Source organism: Mobula birostris, chromosome 4, assembly GCF_030028105.1.
Source record: "Mobula birostris isolate sMobBir1 chromosome 4, sMobBir1.hap1, whole genome shotgun sequence".
NCBI lineage: Eukaryota > Metazoa > Chordata > Chondrichthyes > Myliobatiformes > Myliobatidae > Mobula > Mobula birostris.
The window spans coordinates 30,970,004-30,991,076 of record NC_092373.1 but is presented as its reverse complement, the minus strand read 5'-3'; the positions used below and the strand labels follow the sequence as shown (position 1 = coordinate 30,991,076).

The window sequence follows — 21,073 nt, the reverse complement described above, 5'->3', positions numbered from 1 at the left end:
ATATACCCAGTGACCTGACCTCCACCGCCGTCTGTTGAAGTAAATTCCACAGATTCATCATCCTCTGGCTAAAGAAATTCCTCTTCATCTCTGTTCTAAAGGGATGTCCTTCTATTCTGAGGCTGTGCCCTCTGGTTCTCAACTCACCCACTATAGGAAACATCCACTCCGCATCCACTCTGTCTAACTCTTTCAATATTTGATAGGTTTCAACGAGATCCCCCTTCATTCTTCTAACTCCAGCGAGTACAGGCCATCAAATGCTCCTCTTATGTCTTTATTCCCTGGTGCCTCTTTTTCCATCTATCTTGTATTTTTCTATAAATGGGAATTTGCAGGGGTGTTTCTTCTTCCTATTTACGTTCCATAAGCATGCTTTTATAAACTCTGGTTGTTTAGTTCATCACTATTATTAGGACATAGACAGTAACCCAATTGTTTAATTGCAGCTAATGGGAATCCGATTTGTTTCATCTGTTTGAACAAGGCTAAGCTATCAAAATATTTTAAACATGGATATTGTTTACTTAATCTGACCACAGGATATTCTCTACCTAAAAAAAAATCTATTCAGTTCCACTTTATCTTAACAGTATTCTACATAATAAAAATAACTCCAACTAAAAAAATGTTAAATTTATTTGTGATTAAATCTTAATGCTGATTTAATTCTAATTGAATTCTTTATTCAGCTGAGGTTTTCTTTAACAGTTTGTAGAAAACATTTGAAATAGCATGAGAATCAAGGTACAGGCAATATAGGAACAGGAGCGTATCAATGACAGGCGTGAATTGACTGCAGAGTGATCCAGTCCATTGGTATACCAATGTCCATGACACGGTTTGGAATGAAACACATTTATTTCTGTGACTCACTGCTCAGGAGCCTTTAATAACTTTATTTGTTTTGTTGCGGTTGAGGGAAGAAGCTTCTAAGCAGTGGCTGACCACTTCCCTGTTGGGTAGGTTAATAATTCCATGTCATCCCAGAACTTTCTCCTGCAACTCATAGTAGTTTACTTTGGGGAATGGTATTTATTTCTTGGTGGAAGTGGTAAAGATATTGTTCTCCATTTTGAAAGGTAAACCTTGAAAGCTTCCAGGCAGGACTATTGGGGTTTGCAATATTTTCCTTTCTTTCACTGGCACCTTGCTTAACTGTGACTGTGAAAGTGATTTGAAGTCAGCTGCTTGTATCAGTTTTAGACATTCAGTTCTACTTTTTGAGTAGGCATAAGACAAATACATCAAAGTTTCTTTTCTGTATTTAATTGTGTGGCTGTAACAGGGAGAAATTTTGAAATTCTGTTAGAAGTGCCAGTGCAAACAACAAGGAACCCTGGATGCCACAGGTTAGTTACTGGGATACGTTGCATGCCACCACATAACATTGTCTACTTCAGAAAACCATTCTTTCCAGATTATGACAGTGGTTATAAACTAGGACACAAATTCAACAAACAGCTGAAGGAAACTGTACCAGTGGTAACTGCATATACAGGGACAGGAAAATTTACTACTTACTTGAAATGGTAAAACAGAAAATATTCTGTTCCTGGGGTAATATTCAATACAAAGTTGATTCCTCAAACATGGTCTCTGTTTCTGAAAAGTCTGCATGCCACCTATTCGCTTTATATCTCTTTAACCCTGGGCCAACTGACCTTCTGTTACAAAGCAGTCAAAATATAATTCCAAGCTTCCATTGAATCTATTCCATAATAATGAGAAACGCAGAGCTGTATTTCCATTGTGTTAGCTAATTGGCCATTGATAGGGGTTAAATCTGCATTCTCCTACATTAATGCAGGATCCAAGCAAGCACATCCAATTACTATTCTGGTGAAGAGTCTCAGCCTGAAACATCAACTGTTTGTTCATCTCCATACATGCGGCCTGACCTACTGAGTTCATCCAGCATTTTGTATGTTACATCCAATAAGAAGCCCCTTGTAATGCTGGTTATTGACAGAACCAGCTGAATCTAGTGATTGGTTGTAAACATTATGAAGAGTTAGACAGCAATGGGTACCTACACACATCAATATCCTGCAATGAAGATACATATTACCTATATCCAGCCTGAAGTATTCAGCATTAATACTAGATGATCAGTGACATGCAAAATTATTGAACATGCTGTTTTGTTGTTTAGCTTATTGTACTCTCAAAACGACAATAATATTGTTCTCCTGATTCTGTTGCTTTAACTAGTTACTGTCTTCTCGAGTGGGCCAGACTGATAGCTCTTTTTTTCACTGTTCAGTACTAACACCCACAAATGTGAGACAGACCAAGCACAGCCTTATTTAGGAATTTATTAAATTTGGACAAAATATCTTCTCTTGGAGTTTTATAGAATGACTTTATTTAAACTATGTATCTTCTTTTGTTCTGTACTTTTACTAAATGATTTGAAAGCTCTTTAGTCCAATTAACACCAAAATAAAGCATCTTTCCACACCATGCATTGTCCTGAAACTTTACTGCCTATTTGTGTTATGTCTATGCATGAAAAACTGTTTGCTTACAACATCATCATCCTAGATATCCTTACGTTAAAAAAAACATCAAATGAGCGTAACAGTATTCTTCAAACATGAGCTGTTTTCTTATTAATTTGCAACTTCCCTCTTTCTAACTCATTCATCCAAACAAAAGCACATGTTTAACTCATATTTTAGAACTTCTTTAGCTATTAATCTTTGTAACATTTGTTCAAAGGTTTTACAAAAAATGCCAAGTTTGCATTATCAGCTCATTATCCATCTTTTCAGCCAGTCAGGAATTTCTTCCACAAAAGTACACCAGAAAATTAGTTAAATATGGACTTAAAATGTGTTTTCCAGTGCTTGCCCACCAGATCCGTCAAAGACTTTCCCTGTAACTAAGGTTAAAGTTATCCGTCTATTATTTCCAGGTGTGTCTCTTGACACTATTTTACAATATAATCAGGCTAGGCACTTTTCAAAACATCAGAGAATTGCTCCTGAATTTAGCCAACCCACAAATGACCATTGATTGGAAAACATAAGGGCTGTATTTACAGGTTAGGATTGATGATGACTGTTTTTTATTCACAATAGGAAGTTGCTAACAGTGAAATGACTTATTCAAGAAGGGAGAACTACGTCAATGATTGTTCCCGATAGGAGTTGATGCTATCCAATACATCATCATAACTTAAAGATGTTCTATAGTCATGAAATTTCCTTTAATTTTGTTTCCATTTTTACTCATTGAATTGATCATTGCTGCATGCCCCTTAAACCAAATATCTTGATAAATTATTTTAGAGTTAGTTACCTTGCTGTGGGTCAAAAACCACATTTATTCCTAACTGGGTAAGGACAGTTGGATTTCCTTCCCTACACAACATTCCCTATGTTTCTTTAGCCAGAGGGTGGTGAATCTATGGAATTTGCTGCTACAGGTGGCTGTGGAGACCAAGTCTTTATGTATATTTAAGACAGAGGTTGATAGATTCTTGCTTGGTCAGGGCGTGAAGGGATACAGAGAGAAGGCAGGAGATTGGGGCTGAGAGGGAAAATGGATCAGCCATGATGAAATGGTGGAGCAGATTCAATGGGCCAAATGGCCTAATTCTGCTCCTATATCTTATGGTCTTATGACATTAATGAATCAGATGGGATTTACACAATCTGATTTATGCAATTACTGATAATAATCATTTTATTTCAGGATTATCTAATTAACAACTGTCAGAGTGAGATTGAAATTAATACCTCCAGATAATTTCTTTGGGTCTCTGGATTACTAATCTGGTTATTTAACCACTAACCCACTGCCCCCATAATATGTTTGTAATAATAGTGCCTCCCAAAAAGTACCTATCATAGTTAGACTTGTCTTTGGTTTAGTGACACCAAGGCAGCCTGTTATCACTTGATGGGTTTCCAAATAGAAGGGCAAATGAGCAATGTAGTTGGACTTTGAGATGGTTCCTTTACTAGTTGTGCACTTTGCTTATGGTTCAATGGAGAACCTGGATTATGTGATCACCATCACTCACTTTGGAAATGCCTCAATAACCTGAGAGCAGGCTGAATGAGATAATAATTTAAACAGACTCTGCGGCATGAAAAATTGTTAAGTATAGAGTGGGAGGAGCAGAAAACTATGATTGGAGGGGGAAACGGAATACAGATGTTCAGCTGGAAAAAAACTATTTTTAAAATAGGAAAAACATGAAATTTTGTCCAAACCCATGAAGCTCCAGGGTGCTGCAGGGTATTAGAAAAATATATCAAAAGATTTGAAGACTATAGCTTGTCATCGTCAGGTGGGTTCCAGTAAAAATATTTGGCTACTCTACATTTTCCCATCTGGTTTCACTGGTGTGCCATTTTTAATAAAATGTTCAAATCTGAACATTTTTAGAAATTCTTTAGTACAGCTACTGCCTTAGCTTATAACATTTATCACGGGTGGTACTCACTCAACAACCCATTTGAAGTGTATCATTGCCATCAGTTTAAATGTTGTGTCAAAATAATCTCTGATTTAAAGTTGAGGTGATTTTAAACTAGTTCCAGTCATTCCAGGTCTGATTTTAAGCAAAAAACTAGGAGATGTTGAATTAACATTATAAAAGGAACCTGAACACGAATTTATTACTCGTATGATTTTCATTGCAAGCACTTATAGAATAGAGAAGGATCCCCAGACTGCATGAAATTACCACAAGGGGGAACTGAGTGATGGGAAATGTATTCCATGCATTAGTTATACATTTCTTCCCTGTCACTCTATGAATGACTGCAAAGTGCAGAGATTAAGCATTGTTACACAACAGGTGTGTGTAGACACACTAGGCAGCATAGGTTTGACATTAGACATGCAATGTAATACACCCCATATTGCACAATTTAATCAGTTTTAATGGTTTATTGGGGAGGACTCATGCTGGGTAAACGAGACAGTCAGTGGGGCACCTACAAAACACTGAACATATGTAGTCCGCAGCATTAATTGAACAAGCTTTTCATCAAATGATTTAAAATTCAATAGGGGTTAAATTGGTCAATGGCTGTAATGCAAAACCAGCGAATAGTAAACTAGTGGTCCTCTTACACCACGCTCAACTTCCTATTCCAATAATTAATCCAATAACAGGCCCTAATAACTCACTATTAATCAAACTGCCTTCTCCGCTGCTGAAGACCAATTTAACTGTCAATCTTTTTCAAAGCAAAAATATGTTCCTGTTATACAATAATTTGAGAATCTTTGAAATTCATTGTTTAAATGCTTCTTTAATTCCCACTTACCCTCTACTTGTCAAAATCATCACAATATACTGCCACCATTTTGAAACACCCTGGCTTCTCATTAATGCTGGTGCAGTCATTTAACTTAACTCCTCGTGTTCAGTAACATGGTAACTGTGTAAACATAAGCAAGGGTTATCCTATCAGATTCCTCCTCAAAACATAATTTTAACATTTTCCCATTGCAGCAACTTGTTTTTTTTTTACATCCTGATGAATTCTGGAAAAATCCGTTGGCTCTGGTAGTCTTTAAACTTTAAGGATCCCATTCAGGCCCTTGAATAAACTTATCCTTAAATTCTTTCCAAGTAACAGGGCCACCCTGGGTGAGTGAATTTCAGATGTGGCACACTCTCAATTATCAGTCGGCACTGAGATGAAGCAAGCGGCTACGGTCACCACCATTACAAGGATTGTTGCCAAAACTAATTGCCCCACTCCTGTTGCCCTCTCTTGTCAGACCTAAGCGGTCAAAGGGGCATATTTCATTGGAACATGCAAGCTGTCTGTGGTGACACAACAGGCCGCAGTAACTCACCAAAGCCCTTGAAGTAAGAGCCAAGGTCCAATTTTGGCCAGCCTCGAGTCTCTGAGTCGGGGCATGTGCCACCTGTGTGGTTCCTACTTCAGGCCAGGAAAAAAGACTCGGGCAACTTTCAGCTCCGAAGTTTCTCAACAGCCCTTGCTCTATAGTTCAGCCCTGTGCTGCACTTCTCTGAACTGGCTCCAGTACTCGAAAGTCTGAACAAAGCACTATACAGTTTTAGTGCAATCACTTCCAACTGGTAACTAAGCTTTCTGTACAAGCTAACATTCTGTTTGCTTTGTTGACTGATGTTTGGCAGCAAATAGACATGTTATTAACGCCCCGACATCTCTGAACCACCTCCGAAGCTGTTCCAACACTATTTATAAAAATATTTTTATCACCTTTTTCTTTAAAATGCATTTACTCATTGGATTTCACTTGCCTACAGCCCACCCACTGGTACATTAACTCATTTTGTAAATCTGCACTTTTCCAGCCTCTGCTGGATTCACCTACAAACAGGACCATTTTTTTTTCTTAGCCAATGTTCAAAACTCCAGCCTGCTGCCCTGTTGTCGTCAAATGGCCCACGCTGGACTCTGTTCAAGAACAAGAACATCTGATGTGAACTTCCAACTGCCCATCATTTTTCATTTCTCTTTGATCTGGGCACGTTTTCGTTTTCAAATCAAAACCTGGCTTTATATTAAAAATCCAACCATAGTTTCTGAAAACAGCTCAAACCATGCAAAACCCTTAACCCTAACCATAAAAAGTCTCTCTAAGTCCAACTGAAAAATTCCATTCATTGCTTAAAACACTTAAATCACCTTTCTTTTTCCAGCAATGACTGATTGGGGTAACTTTGACTCTTGAATGCAAAGTAAAATGCAAGGCCAACAAATAAACAAATGCAAACTAAAGAAATGAGAGAGGTTTTAATGGTTGATAGTTGAATATTTTGCCCCATGGCTCAATGTTGTTGTTCTTTCTTAGCCTCCCTGCCCCAAAAAATGCTGTTCCAGTTTTAACTGCTGTTGTTGGTTGGCATCCCTTTTCCAAGCTGATAAATTCAAGAGTAGGACATTCACTGGTAGTTGAATTTCATAATGCTTTCAACACACTATATGTAAAGGTACACACTGTGATGAGATCAATATCACAATGTCAACACATTAGCAGTTGCAGCTCATGTGAATTAAAAAAGTGTTACAAAGTTTAAACTACAAAACATATAATGTGCCGTTTATTTCCAACAAAGCAGCATTAAATAAAATATTAAGGGGTCTTTAAATCTACTTAATTTGAACTGTATCATGGGTCTTTTCCTGTACAGTATACTATTTCCAAGATAATGGGCTTTCTATTTTGGCACACAAAAACATACTAGCTATATAACAGTGCTGGATATATATCAAAGTAGTGGTCATTCACCTTGTTGTCTGAATTTAAGTAATGAGTACAAACAGGACTATGAGGAGATAAGAAAACTGAAGGCTTTAGGAAGGACAACAATGTTATAGAATTCATCCTTCAAGTTGTCACAGTTAGACTTGTATTCTTATTTTCCTCTTCAATAGAACTACCATTTTATTCAGAAAATACATTACAATATATGGAAGTATCACTGAAAATATGTTAGTAAGTTAATACTGTGCAGGGATAAAATTGCTTCCCTCAAATACTGACAGATATTTTTTCAATGCTAGCATCAATGCTGCTATTCCCACCTCATACAGTGATATGTGCGTCTAGGTATGCCACTGTTTACACAACTTTCAAGCAGTATTAATATGGCCCTTACTTTTCCCGGCCTTTCAAAAATCATGATCCATTATCCTTTTAAACGCTATATTCGTGATCGGCAGCAGATAAACATATAATATGTAATCCCTTAAACAAATTAAAGACTGATCGAATGAGTTACTTTGCATCAGTTCAATATTGCTGAAAGATGCAAGAGCAAGAGACTAATAAGTCTGCATCTCATTTGACAGGAAAACATATATTAGGGAATTAAATATTTACTGTCATTAAAACAGGTATGAATAAAGCCAATTGTTTCACATTGTTCTGATTACTCTGACCCCATAATAAAGTATCATCATTATTAGAAGCTAGTGAAAGAAAATCCTCAATATTTGCTTGTAATTTCAAACATGCAATTTGTTTCTGTATATGCATCGACTACAAGCCAAATTTTTCCCTATGAAATTGCCCACCCGAAAATCTCTGACTCTCTTGACATCACAGATGAACCAAAATACAGTCCTAGGCCTTTGACTGAGAAGGGCAGAGGTATTAAGCCTCACAAGGTATTTTTAGCATATATTGCACATTAACACTTCATTAAGGGAGGTAATGTCTTTGGGTCTTTAGCACAGATCATCACCATTCAGGTTATTTGAAGAAAACCAGAGTTCTTCTAGTGTCCTGGCTAATATTTATTCTTCATCAAGCATTAACATCATTATACATTTACACCATTGATTACTCTTTGCAGAGCATTGCAGTCTGAAAAATCACTTGCTGGTTTTTTTCTTGATTGCATCAAGTTCTTCGCTTTCAGTCTTAAGGGTGATTTATACTTGTGCGTCACACATCAAAGTTGCTGGTGAACTCACTCTTCCTTCAGTTAGTCCCGACGAAGGGTCTCGGTCTGAAACGTCGACTGCACCTCTTCCTACAGATGCTGCCTGGCCTGCTGCATTCACCAGCAACTCTGATGTGTGTTGCTTGAATTTCCAGCATCTGCAGAATTCCTGTTGTTTATACTTGTGCGTACTAGCTTACGCCATAGCCTACGCAAGTGGGCTACGCTGTTGTGGGCATTTATACTTGTGCGTTGATGTGTCTGCGTCACTCTGCAATTCACCACCAAAACACTAGTTGGCGGTGGGGTTTCTATGCCACTGTGTTGAGTTTCTTTGTGTTGAAACTCAAACAATGGCGACTGAAACTGAAGGAGGGTGAATTTTCTGTGCTTGTCCGGCCACTGAGAGAAATGGACAAGGACATGCATTTCAAATATTTTCAGATGTCAGAAGGTAGATTTGACGATTTGGTTCATCGTCTCCAACCATTTATTTCGCATCAGTGTACGCACAGTATACTCAGAGACTGGCAATCACCATTCGAGTTTTAGCTTCAGGTGGAAGTCAACAGGCTGTAGCAGCCAGCTACAAACTGGTGTCAAGCACAGGGTCCTCCATAATTTCGGAGGTCTGTAAAGCTTTATGGAAAGCATTGCAGCCAGAGTTCCTTCCCTGCCCTTCAGTAGCCCAATGGGAAGCTATTGCAGCGTAGGAGGAAATGCAATGCTACCAAGTGGACCAAACACAGTTGTTGCAGTCTGCGTTGCCATGACGCGTAGTTACATTTTGGGAGAGGTGTGCGTTAGGCTACGGCATAGGGTTTGCATAAGTGCAGCGTAGGGTGTGCTGCTACGCTGTACCTACGGCGAACATTTGACGCAGAAGTATAAATCAGCCTTTACACATCAGAGGTTCTGTGGTCATGAAAGTTGTGATATATATATATCCAAGCCCTTTCCTTTTCCAAATTCATTCCTGCTCTTACAGCCATGGTGCTGGACCTTTCTGTAAACCTGTCAGATCCTTCACCATCCGTACAACTGTTGTTCAATTCATAATGAAGATAGCAGGGACAAGTTTTGCAGTTCCACCAGGCCTAAATATGAGTCACTGGATGCTTATTACAAGCAAGACAAAATCAACAGCAAGAAATACCTTCAAAACATACAACAGCAAGAGATTTTTAATACATAGTTTCATCACTAATTACTTAACATGTGCATAAACGTTTACAGAAAATTCACAAGGCAAGCAGCATCTGTGAAGAAAGAAAAGGAGTTTCATGCTGATGGTGGTCCATCAATGAAAAGTGATCTCTGTCTCTCTCCCTCTCTCTCTCTCTCTCTCTCTCTCTCTCTCTCTCTCTCTCCCCCCTCTCTCTCTCTCCCCCTCCCTCTCCCTCTCCTTCTCCCTCTCCCTCTCCCTCTGTTCCTCTGTCCCTCTCTCCCTTTCTCCCTCTTTCCTGCATTCACTGATTTCACTTCAGATTTCTGGCATCTGCTGTGTTTGTTTTTGGCTCATATCAAAGGAAAAAAATCATTTTCAATATATAAGCCCTATTTCAAGTGAACAGCCAAAAGGAAAATAGGAAATAAGGTCTGAGAAGATTCATTCATGCCCCCAATCATTGATCTAATTGTCCAGAATTGAAGGATTAAGAGAAAAGATCATAATAAAAGAGTCGTTGACAAATTTGTGCCCCTTTCTGATTCATCTCCAACCTCGAAATGAAAGGAATCTCAAAGACCAACATTTGCCAAGCTAGTGATGATGCCATTTTCTCAACAGAAGTAAGATGAAACAGTCACATCACAACTGCGTCTTAAGCCACTTGCAGCCTGTACAAACGTTTTGGAAGGTGTGACCCAGAAATCAGCTTTGCCCTCTGGCGGTCTACAAATGTATCCATTCTGGCAAGGAATACACCCAGGCAAACCTGAATCTGGCACCCAAATGTAAAAAAAATTCAGTTTTGGAAATGCTCACCCCCCCGCCCCCCCTGCAGTGGATATACTGTATTTGCAAACATTCTCCACCAATTGGCCATCCTGGCCACCTTGCTTCAAAGTTTGCTTCCAGTGCAATCCAGCTCTGGAAAGATTTGCAGTCATCCTGGCATATTCCTTCCAAGACTGGTCTGGTAATTCCCTGGGGGTGGTGGGGAGGAGTAGTGCACCAAATACACAAGACTGTTGCTTGGAGACTGAGCACATGCAATGGCTTGTAGGTAAATCACGATTATCTCTGCCAGTGTTCAGGCTGTACACTCCGCATCTGGATGAATGAACTTTGGCTTTTCTGACCGTTAAGTGGTTCATTAACTCTTTAAAAAGCATTAAAGGGTCATTATCTTTGATGCATCATCATTGGCTGCTATCTTTCTATTACTGCTAATGAAATCCACTTCCTTAGGAGGTCTACATTTCAACATGTGCATTCCACTGTTTCACTAATGATTCATTATTATTGAAAGTGCCATCATCATTTCTCCCTTCTTTAGCAAAATATGTTCATGCTTACTGATCCACTTAGTTTTCCTATAAAAATCAGTTTTGCTTTATTGTCAAATGTGCGCTGTCAAAATTTGTTGAATTTTCATTTCCAAAGACTATCAATTTTAGCTGACAGTTAATTAGTTTTAGGTGGAGTAAAAGCACCAGCAGAGATTTTTTGGGCCAAATGGGCTACTTCTCTGTCACATATTTTATGTGGTTCTGTGCTAGAGTACACTGCATACCCTGTAGATAATATAACAGTGCATGAGAGAAAAGATGTAATATGAAGGTAAGCTAGCCAATAATATCAGAGAGGATACCAAAGTTTTCTTCAGATATATATAGAGTAAAATAAAGGCAAGAGTAGATATCAGACCACAGGAAAATAACACTGAAGTGGTAGTAACAGGGACAAGGAAATGGCAGACACACTGAATAAGCATTTCACAACATCCATACAAATCACAGAACTATTCATTTTTGTGCTAGCTAGATTTATAATTTACCTTTTAGATACCACATAACTGATACTCAGAACAGTCAGCAGAATTTGCCTGAAGTAATACAAACCAACTGAAACTCCAACAGTTATGTTCAAATATCCAGCCATCAGTCAACTTCCTCACAACCCCGTGTAAAGTTTACATTAAAAATATTGGCCTAACTTTTGTAGTGGTAATGACAGTGAAAACGTTGCTGTCACCATCATTACTCCATGAAGCTGACAGGAAATTTGGGATTTCTACCCTCATGTAGTTAAGCACACAGATCCCAAAATTACTTTCGGAAATTCAACCCCCCTTCATTGGCTGTGTTGTTTGCAATGTTTTCCAATCAAATAATGTGAATCGCTTGAATTGGCACGATTCCATTACTTTTCATGTATTTTGTTAATGACCTGGATGATGGAATTAATAGCTTTATGGCCAAGTTTGCCAATGATACAAAGCTAGGTGGAGGGGCAGGTAATGTTGAGGAAATAGGGAATCTGCAGAAGAACTTGGGCAGATGAGGAGAATGGACAAAGAAGTGGCCAATGGAATATAGTGTAGGAAAGTGTATGGTCATGCACTCTAGTATAAGGAATAAAGGTATAGACTATTTTTGAAATATGGAGTGAATTCAGAAATTGGAGGTGCAAAAGCTCTCGTGCAGGATTCCCTGAAGGTTAACTTAAAGGTTGACTAAGTAAAATGGAAGACAAGTGCAATGCTAGCCCTAATTTCAAGAGGACCAGGATATGAAAGCAAGGATACAATGATGTATAAGGGATAGGTCAGACTACATTTGGAGTATTGCAAGCATTTTGAGCTCAATATCTAAGAAAAGGTGTGCAGGTATTGAAGAGGGTCCAAAGGAGGTTCACAAGAATGATTTAGGGAATGAAAGGGTTAATGTGTGAGATGCATATGTTTGCTTTGGGCCATATTCATGGGTGCTTTGAAGAACTGGAGATCTCATTGAAACCATTGAGGCAGAGTTGACATGGGCAGATGTTTCCAATAGTGGCAGAGTCTAGGACCAAAGGATGTAGGCTCAGTATAGAAGAATGTCACTTTAGAACATAGATGAGAAGAATTTTTTTTAAACAAGAGGGCGGTGAATCTGGAATTCATTGCCACAGTGAAGGTCAAGTTATTGGGTATATTTAAAGTAATGGTCAATAGATTCTTGCTTAGTAAAGATGTCAAAGGTTTTGGGAAGAAGGCAGGAGAATGGAGTTGAGAGGGAAATTAAATCAGCGTTGATCAAATGATGAAGCAGACTTGATGGGCCAAATCGCCTAATTCAGCTGCTATGACTTATGGTGTTGCAGTCGATTTCCAAACCAGTCTTGCTGAAATACCCTGGTAGTCTTATACTTGTTTGCATGAAGTTTCAATGTTATACAAAGCCATAATTACTGATTATGAACTCCTTGGAACTGACTCATATAAATGATCCAAAATTAATATATTTTGTTTCAGAATTTTTTAAATGTGAATTCTGCTTTACATCATATTTATTTTCAATTATTTGCTTACTATTGTGTAGGGGTGTTTAGAACAAAAAACACAGATCTCACCTTAGTCCTAAAAATAGGAAAGCTGATCATTTTTCCAACCGAGTTTAAAAGACTGTCTAGAATAGTAGATTCACCACAAGTTGACACAAACTTATTCCTATAGAACTGAGGCAAATTTTCAGTCTCTCATTGCCTGTTCAAAGGCATCAGTCTAAGAGAAAGGAAATCAACTATAATGATCCATTAGGTACTGGTTACCTGTCTCCTGCTCAAATGGTGTTAACTGTCACTTCTCTGTATTATCCCTCGAAGAACCTAAAATCTAAATGTATCTGGATTACCATAGTCTGATTTCAGTACTGCCACATGTTCCACATTACAAAACTTCTATGCTAAAATTAGCACGTCCTATGGTCCTATCAATCCATTATTGAATACACTGTCTGTTCAAAAGTAATTGTATTTCAAAAGCTGAGCTGATATCCTGTATTAAATTTGACTGTCTTAGATCAGAATCTATATTATCTTTGCACTTAATCTCCGATGACTGAAAACAGGTGACTGGCCATTGTGACAAAACGGGAGCTCCGGAATTTGCAGTAGCTTTGGTTTTGCGTTTATTACAAAATTCCCATTTATCACAAGACTGGGTGTTGCACGCGATTTCATTCTGCTAAATAGAACTTCCCAATTGGCACTCTTTTCCCGCCATCTATTTCAGGTATTGTGTTACAGAGTCAACTGCGTTCGGTTAATAGTTCCAATTGTTGGTGACACCAAGCTTGTCACCTTTATCCTAATACAGAACATTCTTATTTACGCCTATTGAGGCACGGTAATGATAAATAATATGATGATCATCAAAAAATGCAGGTGCTGGAGTGCTAAAATAAAAACAGAAATTATTGGAAGTACAGATCAGAACAAGATTCATCTGTGGGAAGAGAAATTGTGTTGATGTTTCCGGGTGATAGCCCTTCATCAAAAAGATTTAAGTTTTTTTAAAGAATGAAACAACTTCGTTCGCTAATTTAGATATAAAGGTTCCGGAGGTTGTCCTGCACAGTGAGAGTAAAGCATTTGTACGAAATAAACTCACTTGGATTGACTAATAATTTGTGTATAAAATTACACAAATGATTAACCATTTAGCGATCTCGTTAGAAAAAATGTCAGTACCGTCTAAGGAGCTTTATTGGTGCTTCATTGGCTAGAAACGTGTGAAGAGCTAAGGTGTATGGATGAGAGGTTAAGTCCACGATTGCTTGTTCATGTAGCTATAAACACTCCCATGGTACTGCTCGGAGGGAGAACAGGAGACTCCAGTGTCAAGGCCGATATATTCACCCATCTCAAGAAAAAAAATGACTACTGCTTGATGTGTTCCAACTGATTGCTGCCTTTCCTGTATTCCAGCAGTGATTATACAGCAAGGGAGCAACGGGAGGCACCTATGGAAAGTTAAAGACTTACGTAGCTCACGAAGGTCTCATTTTAAAATACGTGGATAGACTCCGGTTTCTTTTTGCACAAAACAGACAAATAACGGCAGATAGGTGAAGGAAACCACCATATCGCAAGCCACCATTAACTTCGGACAACTTTTTTCGGGTTTCTCGTTCAGTCGATTTTTTAAAAGTTGAAGTATCAACCCTACACCCTGCTGCAATACTGTAGTTTCTGGGTCAAAGGTTGAGAGAAGCAATGATGGATATAAATTTAAAAAGTAAACACACAGGTAATTGGTGCACTGTCAAAGTATTGACTCATTTCTACTTAACATCGTTAGCGTTTCTTCGAAGGCTGTTCATCTGGTAAATGGAGTCATCCCTTCTAAGGACCCGCATTACTTTCAACCTTGTGCGGGTTATTTTTTGTAGCAAGGTGAATCACATTGTAAGGAATACAATTTACCGCTAAATCACATGGGTAATGCCAAAATGAACCGATGCGACCCAATAACTGGCGAATTCCTGAACGGTAAAGTGTTAACTGTTAGTGTTTCTGATCTTTAGTAAACCGCACTTGCCAACACGTTTAGATTTCCATTGTAAGGCTTGGAAAAAGTATGTCTTTTGAGGAATTCGACGGATAAGAATGAGGAACTAAGGAATGTGGTACGTGGAAACCATAGGCACCGAGCGTTATTCACACCTTTCACCTCAAGCGCATGTATGGCTAGAACTGAAATGGGGTTGTCTGACTTCGCAATCTTGGCGTGTAATGGGGGCTTGATGGTTAATGTTTTAGTTTGCGCGCCTGGAGTCGCCTTTGATGATGGAAGGTGATTCTAATGATGTAAAGTCGGGTTTATATTGGCCGGGCATGGTGCTCTTTCAGAACCATATAGAGCAGAGATCTGTGAGGCGCCCCTCTCCCTGAGGGTCACATCGCTGCAGTGATTTACACTCAACTCGCTTGTTTTAGTTTCGTGTTACCAAATTATGATTGGTTATCATTGCACAAGCCTGCACTCATAAGGGTCCAGATTGTGTTCATGTTCCGCAGCTCCCCCCTCCTCCTCCTACCCCCCTACCAACCTTGCCTGGAGGTGTACAGCTGTACAATATGCCCGCCGCTGTGATGTATAGCTGCGAGGGTCGCCGCCTTTGAGGTAATCATAATGAGATGCTGTAGCTTATGAAGGAGGTGAAATAATTTTAACACAGACACACAATGAGTTTATTTATTTAGAACGCAGTTAAAACTAGTCTGGGGATTGGAATATTCAGTGTTGACATTGTACAGAATTGGCTCCACGCCAGATTAGCTCTCAAAGGGAAAAAAAACAAAACAGTGGACAAGCAATTCAGACCCTTCTCCTTCCAGGGGCCTAAAATCAATAAGAAATGTTAACGGGAGGATGATTTTGGATGAATCGTGATGGTTCGTTACACCGTAAACCCTTCGAACCGGACGACGAAGCCCGTTAACAGTCAGTTTACCGGAGTGGAAAACAGACATCCCCGATCCCGAGGGATTGTCTGGGGAAGAAGTATTATTGGGTCGGGTTCTGACAGATGTGATCCAGTAAACTGTAAACTGAAGCTGGACCGATTATTTAAAATTGAGGTCCGGATATGGGGACTGTTTGGGACAATTCTTATTTCTCTCTCTATCAACGATTTCAGTTAGGGAACGGATTCGTCCGTCATGCCCTTTTCAAAAACAAAGTCGAGCTAGTTCTTAGTCTCTGCGGAGCTACCAACACGCCAAATAACTCTGTTCCAGAGCACCTTCTGAATAGGTCTAAATATTCCCCAATTTAACTCCGCTCTGTATCCATCCACGGTTTTAAATTCAAAACCCTATCGCCTTTAAATTACTGGTTTCCACCTATCAAATACCCCAAATCTGCATCATCCCCGATCCCTATGATCGTGGAAGCATTGTTGTTGAGGAAGGATATCGCTCTGTCCTTGGAGGTTAATTTCTTAACCTTCACGGCATTAAATAATAATTTGCAAAACACCTTCGTCCCTTCGTCGGATGCTGTAGATGCAGAAATAGCAAAGTCCATATGCAGAATGTTATGGCAAGGTGAAGCGACAACTTAACTGCGCTCTCTCTCTCTGTGGGAAAATAAGGTGGAAAGTTGAATTTGAAATCAACTCATCGCCTGAAGCACTATGACTGAAAGTGACCCAAGACTGAACAGTCAGAGAGAGATAATGAGATACAAGCACGGGGAAAAGAGTTATAAGAAAACCAGCCGGACAGAGAAAAAAAAATCAGAGAGGATCGAACGGACAAAATACGAAAAAAAATATGCAGGTATCTATCTCATAAAAATACAATTTCTCCAACTCGTCTGTATATTGGTGGATAAAATAAAGTGCAAACACTTGCCGGATCATCTTCGCAGGTTTTTCTATAACGTTATCGTCAACCTAGTACTGTTCATCATTCTGAGACTTGATTTTTACCCCCTCCCCCTCCCCCCTCCCGCGGTACTTCAAATGGAGAGGGTATTCTGAACAAACCTTAGTTGAAGAAGTTGTGGGAAACTAAGGGAGAATTACTACAGATATGTCAGGAGCTAGTGTATCATGTTAACTGCGACTATATTTTAGGTTATATTTTGAAAAGCACGGATATTAGAAATGAAATCAGCCTGTGTGTTTATCTGTGTGTAGCATGTTCGGTAAATACAATGAAAATCGCCAACTGCGAAAAAGAAACTTTCAACCTGTTTTGTGCTAATTCGTCTGAAATTTTCTTTAGTGTTTTACAATGCCTCATCGTTGCTCTCCCCCCGCTCTCTCTCTGTTTTACAGCTAGGCTCACAAACAGCACTCGCAGACTGAGAGGCCTTTCAGAAATACGTTGCTTTAAAAACAGATGAAATAAAATACAGTATGACATATTGACTGCAAAGACGTTTAAGCCCTGCATCTTTGCCATGGTCACAACGTAGCCAGCGTCCTGTGCAGAAAACTTTCGCTGAAAGCAAAACACGACAGGGCTGGTGCATAATTGAACTTCAGGCCTGCGACAAAATGATCCTTAAAACATCTACATTAAAATAGAGGCCATCTGATTAACATGCGCAGACTGGCTAGGGGTAAAACAAAATGCTGCAGAATAAAACGCGTGTGGTACCCGTCCAGTGCTAAGTTCAAAGCGGATGAAGGCCGATAGTCGGGTTGTGCGTCTTTGTATGGGGATATATCTCTCTGGGACAAATATCTGTACAATCAGATTTTAGAGACAGTCATGCTGCTGTTATCAGAGATAAGTTCATCTTACGATGGTATTAACAACAACATTAAAATATATTTTACACTACTTTCTCTGACACCAATGATTACAATCAAACGCTCGCCTCACATCTACTAACCCAAAATTGAATTTACAAAAATAATTGTTGAAAGCAAAGAAAGGATTGTACAAAAATCCAAAATAATAAAGTGCAAGCGTCCTCCACCTAACACCCCCTCCCCACCCCCGGCCTCTATGTTAGTTTAAGACCGCTGCTGTTTTTTTTATTTTATTTTCCTACGTTAGAACCCGTCCAACGTTGGACTAATCCCTGCCTTTAGCTCCCCCATAGGCAAGTGCCCCAGACTCTTTTAAAACAATTATTTAAAACACACTGTACCATTGAGAAGTTTTGCAAACGTTTCATTGCGATAAAATAAATTAAATCTTTTAAAATAAGATGCTTACGCTTGCTGCAGCCTGGCTTAAGAAAACACATTACAACACGTTTAAATTCTTTGAAATTGAGCTTGCACCATTAGAAAGTCTAAGTTGTACTTGGTGATTTTGTGTACGTTCTGACCACTACTGCACATTTCTCACCCCACGCGCCCCACCCCACACACATTCTGTTCTAATCAGTGATTACTGATGGAAAGACAATAAATAATGTCTGCATTTATATATCTACTCAATGCCGCTGACACGATGATCCATTTATGAATCCTAAACGATCTTCAGTAACGGTTTGTGAGATCGTGTGCCTTCTTTATGAGAAATTTATCGACACAGTTGGAGACCCAAAACATTCTGCCACTTTGCCCGACTTGCTAAGAATTCGCCAAATAAGAAAGCAGAAACAATCTTCTATGTTTTAAGGCTTTCATGGTGTTACTGTACGTGGATGACTAATTCTCCCACTTTTCCCCGCAAAAAGAGGAAAATTCTGACATAACGACACTTGAAATGTGGCAACCAGGAACTGCAAGCAATAGTCCCAGTAATATTAACTGAAATGATAAAGGTTTTTTTTCAAATATCTAGATAAGGGACAGCCGTTCATCAAAGGCGTGAAGAGAGGGGAAAACGCCGGTGGGTGAAAAGAGATGATATCGGGAAATAATATAACCTGATTCCTTCACAGTACTTTAAAGTCTCACAGTCAGAACTCATTATTAAATCACTTGCAGTGCGAAGTTTTGTATAACAGGAGGTAATAAATTATTAATGCAGTCACTGCGATTGCTACTTTCGGTTATTAGTTTACTGGGAAGTAGGATTGTTGTCTTTCAGTGGGTCAGTAGGTTGAAAAGATGGGTTGTAGTGGGTTTCGGAATCGCGCAACAACTTATTCGTGTAGTAATTAGACTATCTTTACAATCACTCTGATAGGATCTTATTAGATATTTATTTATTGTGTGTGTGTGTGTGTGTGTGTGTGTGTGTGTGTGTGTGTGTGGCTATCACTATGTTTACATCCTGCATATTATTGTCACTAAATAAAAGAGACCTTCCACTTGTCCCGAAAAGTAGTAACGACTTCGGGGTGTGTCTCTAGCTTTCTGGTTTCGAACTAGTGTGTCTCTGTCTGAGTTAGAAACACAAATTATGGTTTTATTAGCGTAAAGTCTAAACGTAAAACGGTGATGAAATTGGCTTTTATTTGCTAAGGGGGAAAGTCTCACAGAGATACGGCCCTCGATTGACTTTTTTAATTCCGCTCTATCCAGTTTTCAGCTCTATCTCAAACTTCTAAAGCTTCCACTTATAAATGAAACATTTTAATGAGAGAGAATAACATTCTCTCTGTAGAATTTAAAGCATAAACATATATAATTGAAAGTATGATTTGAAACGAGCGATGACATAGAAGAGTCAGGTGGATCATTGATACAGTGCTATCCCTTCCATCTTTGCCGACCCAGTAATGCCAAGAGTCACAGCGGAAAAGCAAAAGGTCAAGGCACGATATCATGGCGGATTTGTGGTGGGAGGCGACGTTAAAGCATGGGTTCGGTTTCAGTACGTGAGGATTAACGCAGAGGGGCGGGGGGGGGGGGCGAGCGTTACAAGTTGTCGCCGTCCACTTCTGCTCGGGAGCTACTTGGATGACAGAGGGCCGGAGTTCTACCTGACATATTCACCTGCTTTTCACGTTACAAACCCCAGATCCCCAGATCTGCTCCAGACATGATCTGAAGTTTGGGAAGGTGCCTCGCAGATGGGCAACAGCGCCACTGTTTGCAAGTAAAGAAACACAACACTGTACACCAAAAGATTCCGCTTTTCAAAGTTCCATCTCTCTCTCTCTCTCTCTCTCTCTCTCGTTCTCTCTCTCTTTCTCGCTCGTTCTCAGCGTGCCTCGCCTTTAACTTTGCAGAAACTCCAGTGGCAGAATCCGACCAACATTCACCCCCACCCCCTCCAACACCAACACCCCTCTGGTGTCGCTCTGTGAATGCCGGTTGCCAGGAAGCGAGCAAGCCCTCGGATGCTGTGCTGGTGTTGTATCCAGAAGGGGCAAAGCGGGGGATAGAGTGGGAGAGAGAGAAAGAGAGAGAGAGAGAGAGAGAGAGAGAGAGAGAGAGAGAGAACGAGCGAGAGAGAGAGAGAGAGGGAGCGGGGGGGGGGGAAGAGAGAGTGAGTGTGTGTGTGTGTGTGAGAGAGAGAGAGAGAGAGAGAGGAGTGAGTGAGAGAGAAGGAGCTACCAATCCCATTCCGGTAGCTGATTCGAGATGAGATTCAACAGTCTGTCTTCAGCGCTGGGTCGGACGGAAAAGGAGCGATCGGTTTAAGCAGCTCTGTCAATGGGACCCCCGACATCGACCAGACACATAAAGTAATACAAAATGGCAGAAAAGGGAAAGTGACAGAGAAATGGGATGTTGCACCTACTTGTGGCCAGTTTGCGAGCCCTCCCTTTGGATCTCATGGTGGCTGTGTCCGATGCTGATGGGATTCTCAAGATTCTCGGATGTCTTTTTCTCTCTTTCACTCCCTCTCTCTCTCACACTCCCTCTCTCTGTCTTTCACTCTCTCTCTCCCTTTCTCAATCCGGACTCGCTATCTCTCCCGCATTGTCAGTTTAGACACCTTCGCACATGCGCACTGCCTTGCTGCCGCGTTGCCAAAAAGTTTGGAGCGATTGATCACTTGAAGCGAGATTGTGTCAGAATGTGTCAAAAAAAAAGTGGATTGTAACCTCCGGCACCCGACACTTTCAGCGTCGCAGGGATTGCTCACAGACCGCGACCGTGCCGCTGACAAACCACAGCAATTATATTTATAATTATTCGATTATTAGACCCACCAGAACTGTCTTTTGGCAGACTTTATAAAATACCATCCGGTAATAGGACTGTTCATATTGAGCCGTGTTGCTGTTATGCAACTATTATGTCTGCTAATTTAGCAGCGTGGCTGCTGTGTACCGCCTGGATTTGACTGTGCGCTAGGCT

The 21,073-nt window shown here is 39.9% G+C and overlaps 1 protein-coding gene across 11 annotated transcripts in view; it reads right to left on the bottom strand.

The window, feature by feature from the left end:
• Positions 1–20,698, bottom strand: part of mecom (MDS1 and EVI1 complex locus) — an 810,949-nt gene extending 790,251 nt beyond the window's left edge. For all 11 annotated transcript variants that reach the window (XM_072255092.1, XM_072255099.1, XM_072255094.1 and 8 more), the window contains exon 1: positions 20,511–20,698. In XM_072255092.1, coding sequence (XP_072111193.1) covers positions 20,511–20,547 — 37 coding nt within the window. In that variant the 5' untranslated portion in view covers positions 20,548–20,698. The remainder of the gene's footprint in view (positions 1–20,510) is intronic.
• Positions 20,699–21,073: the final 375 nt, after the last annotated feature.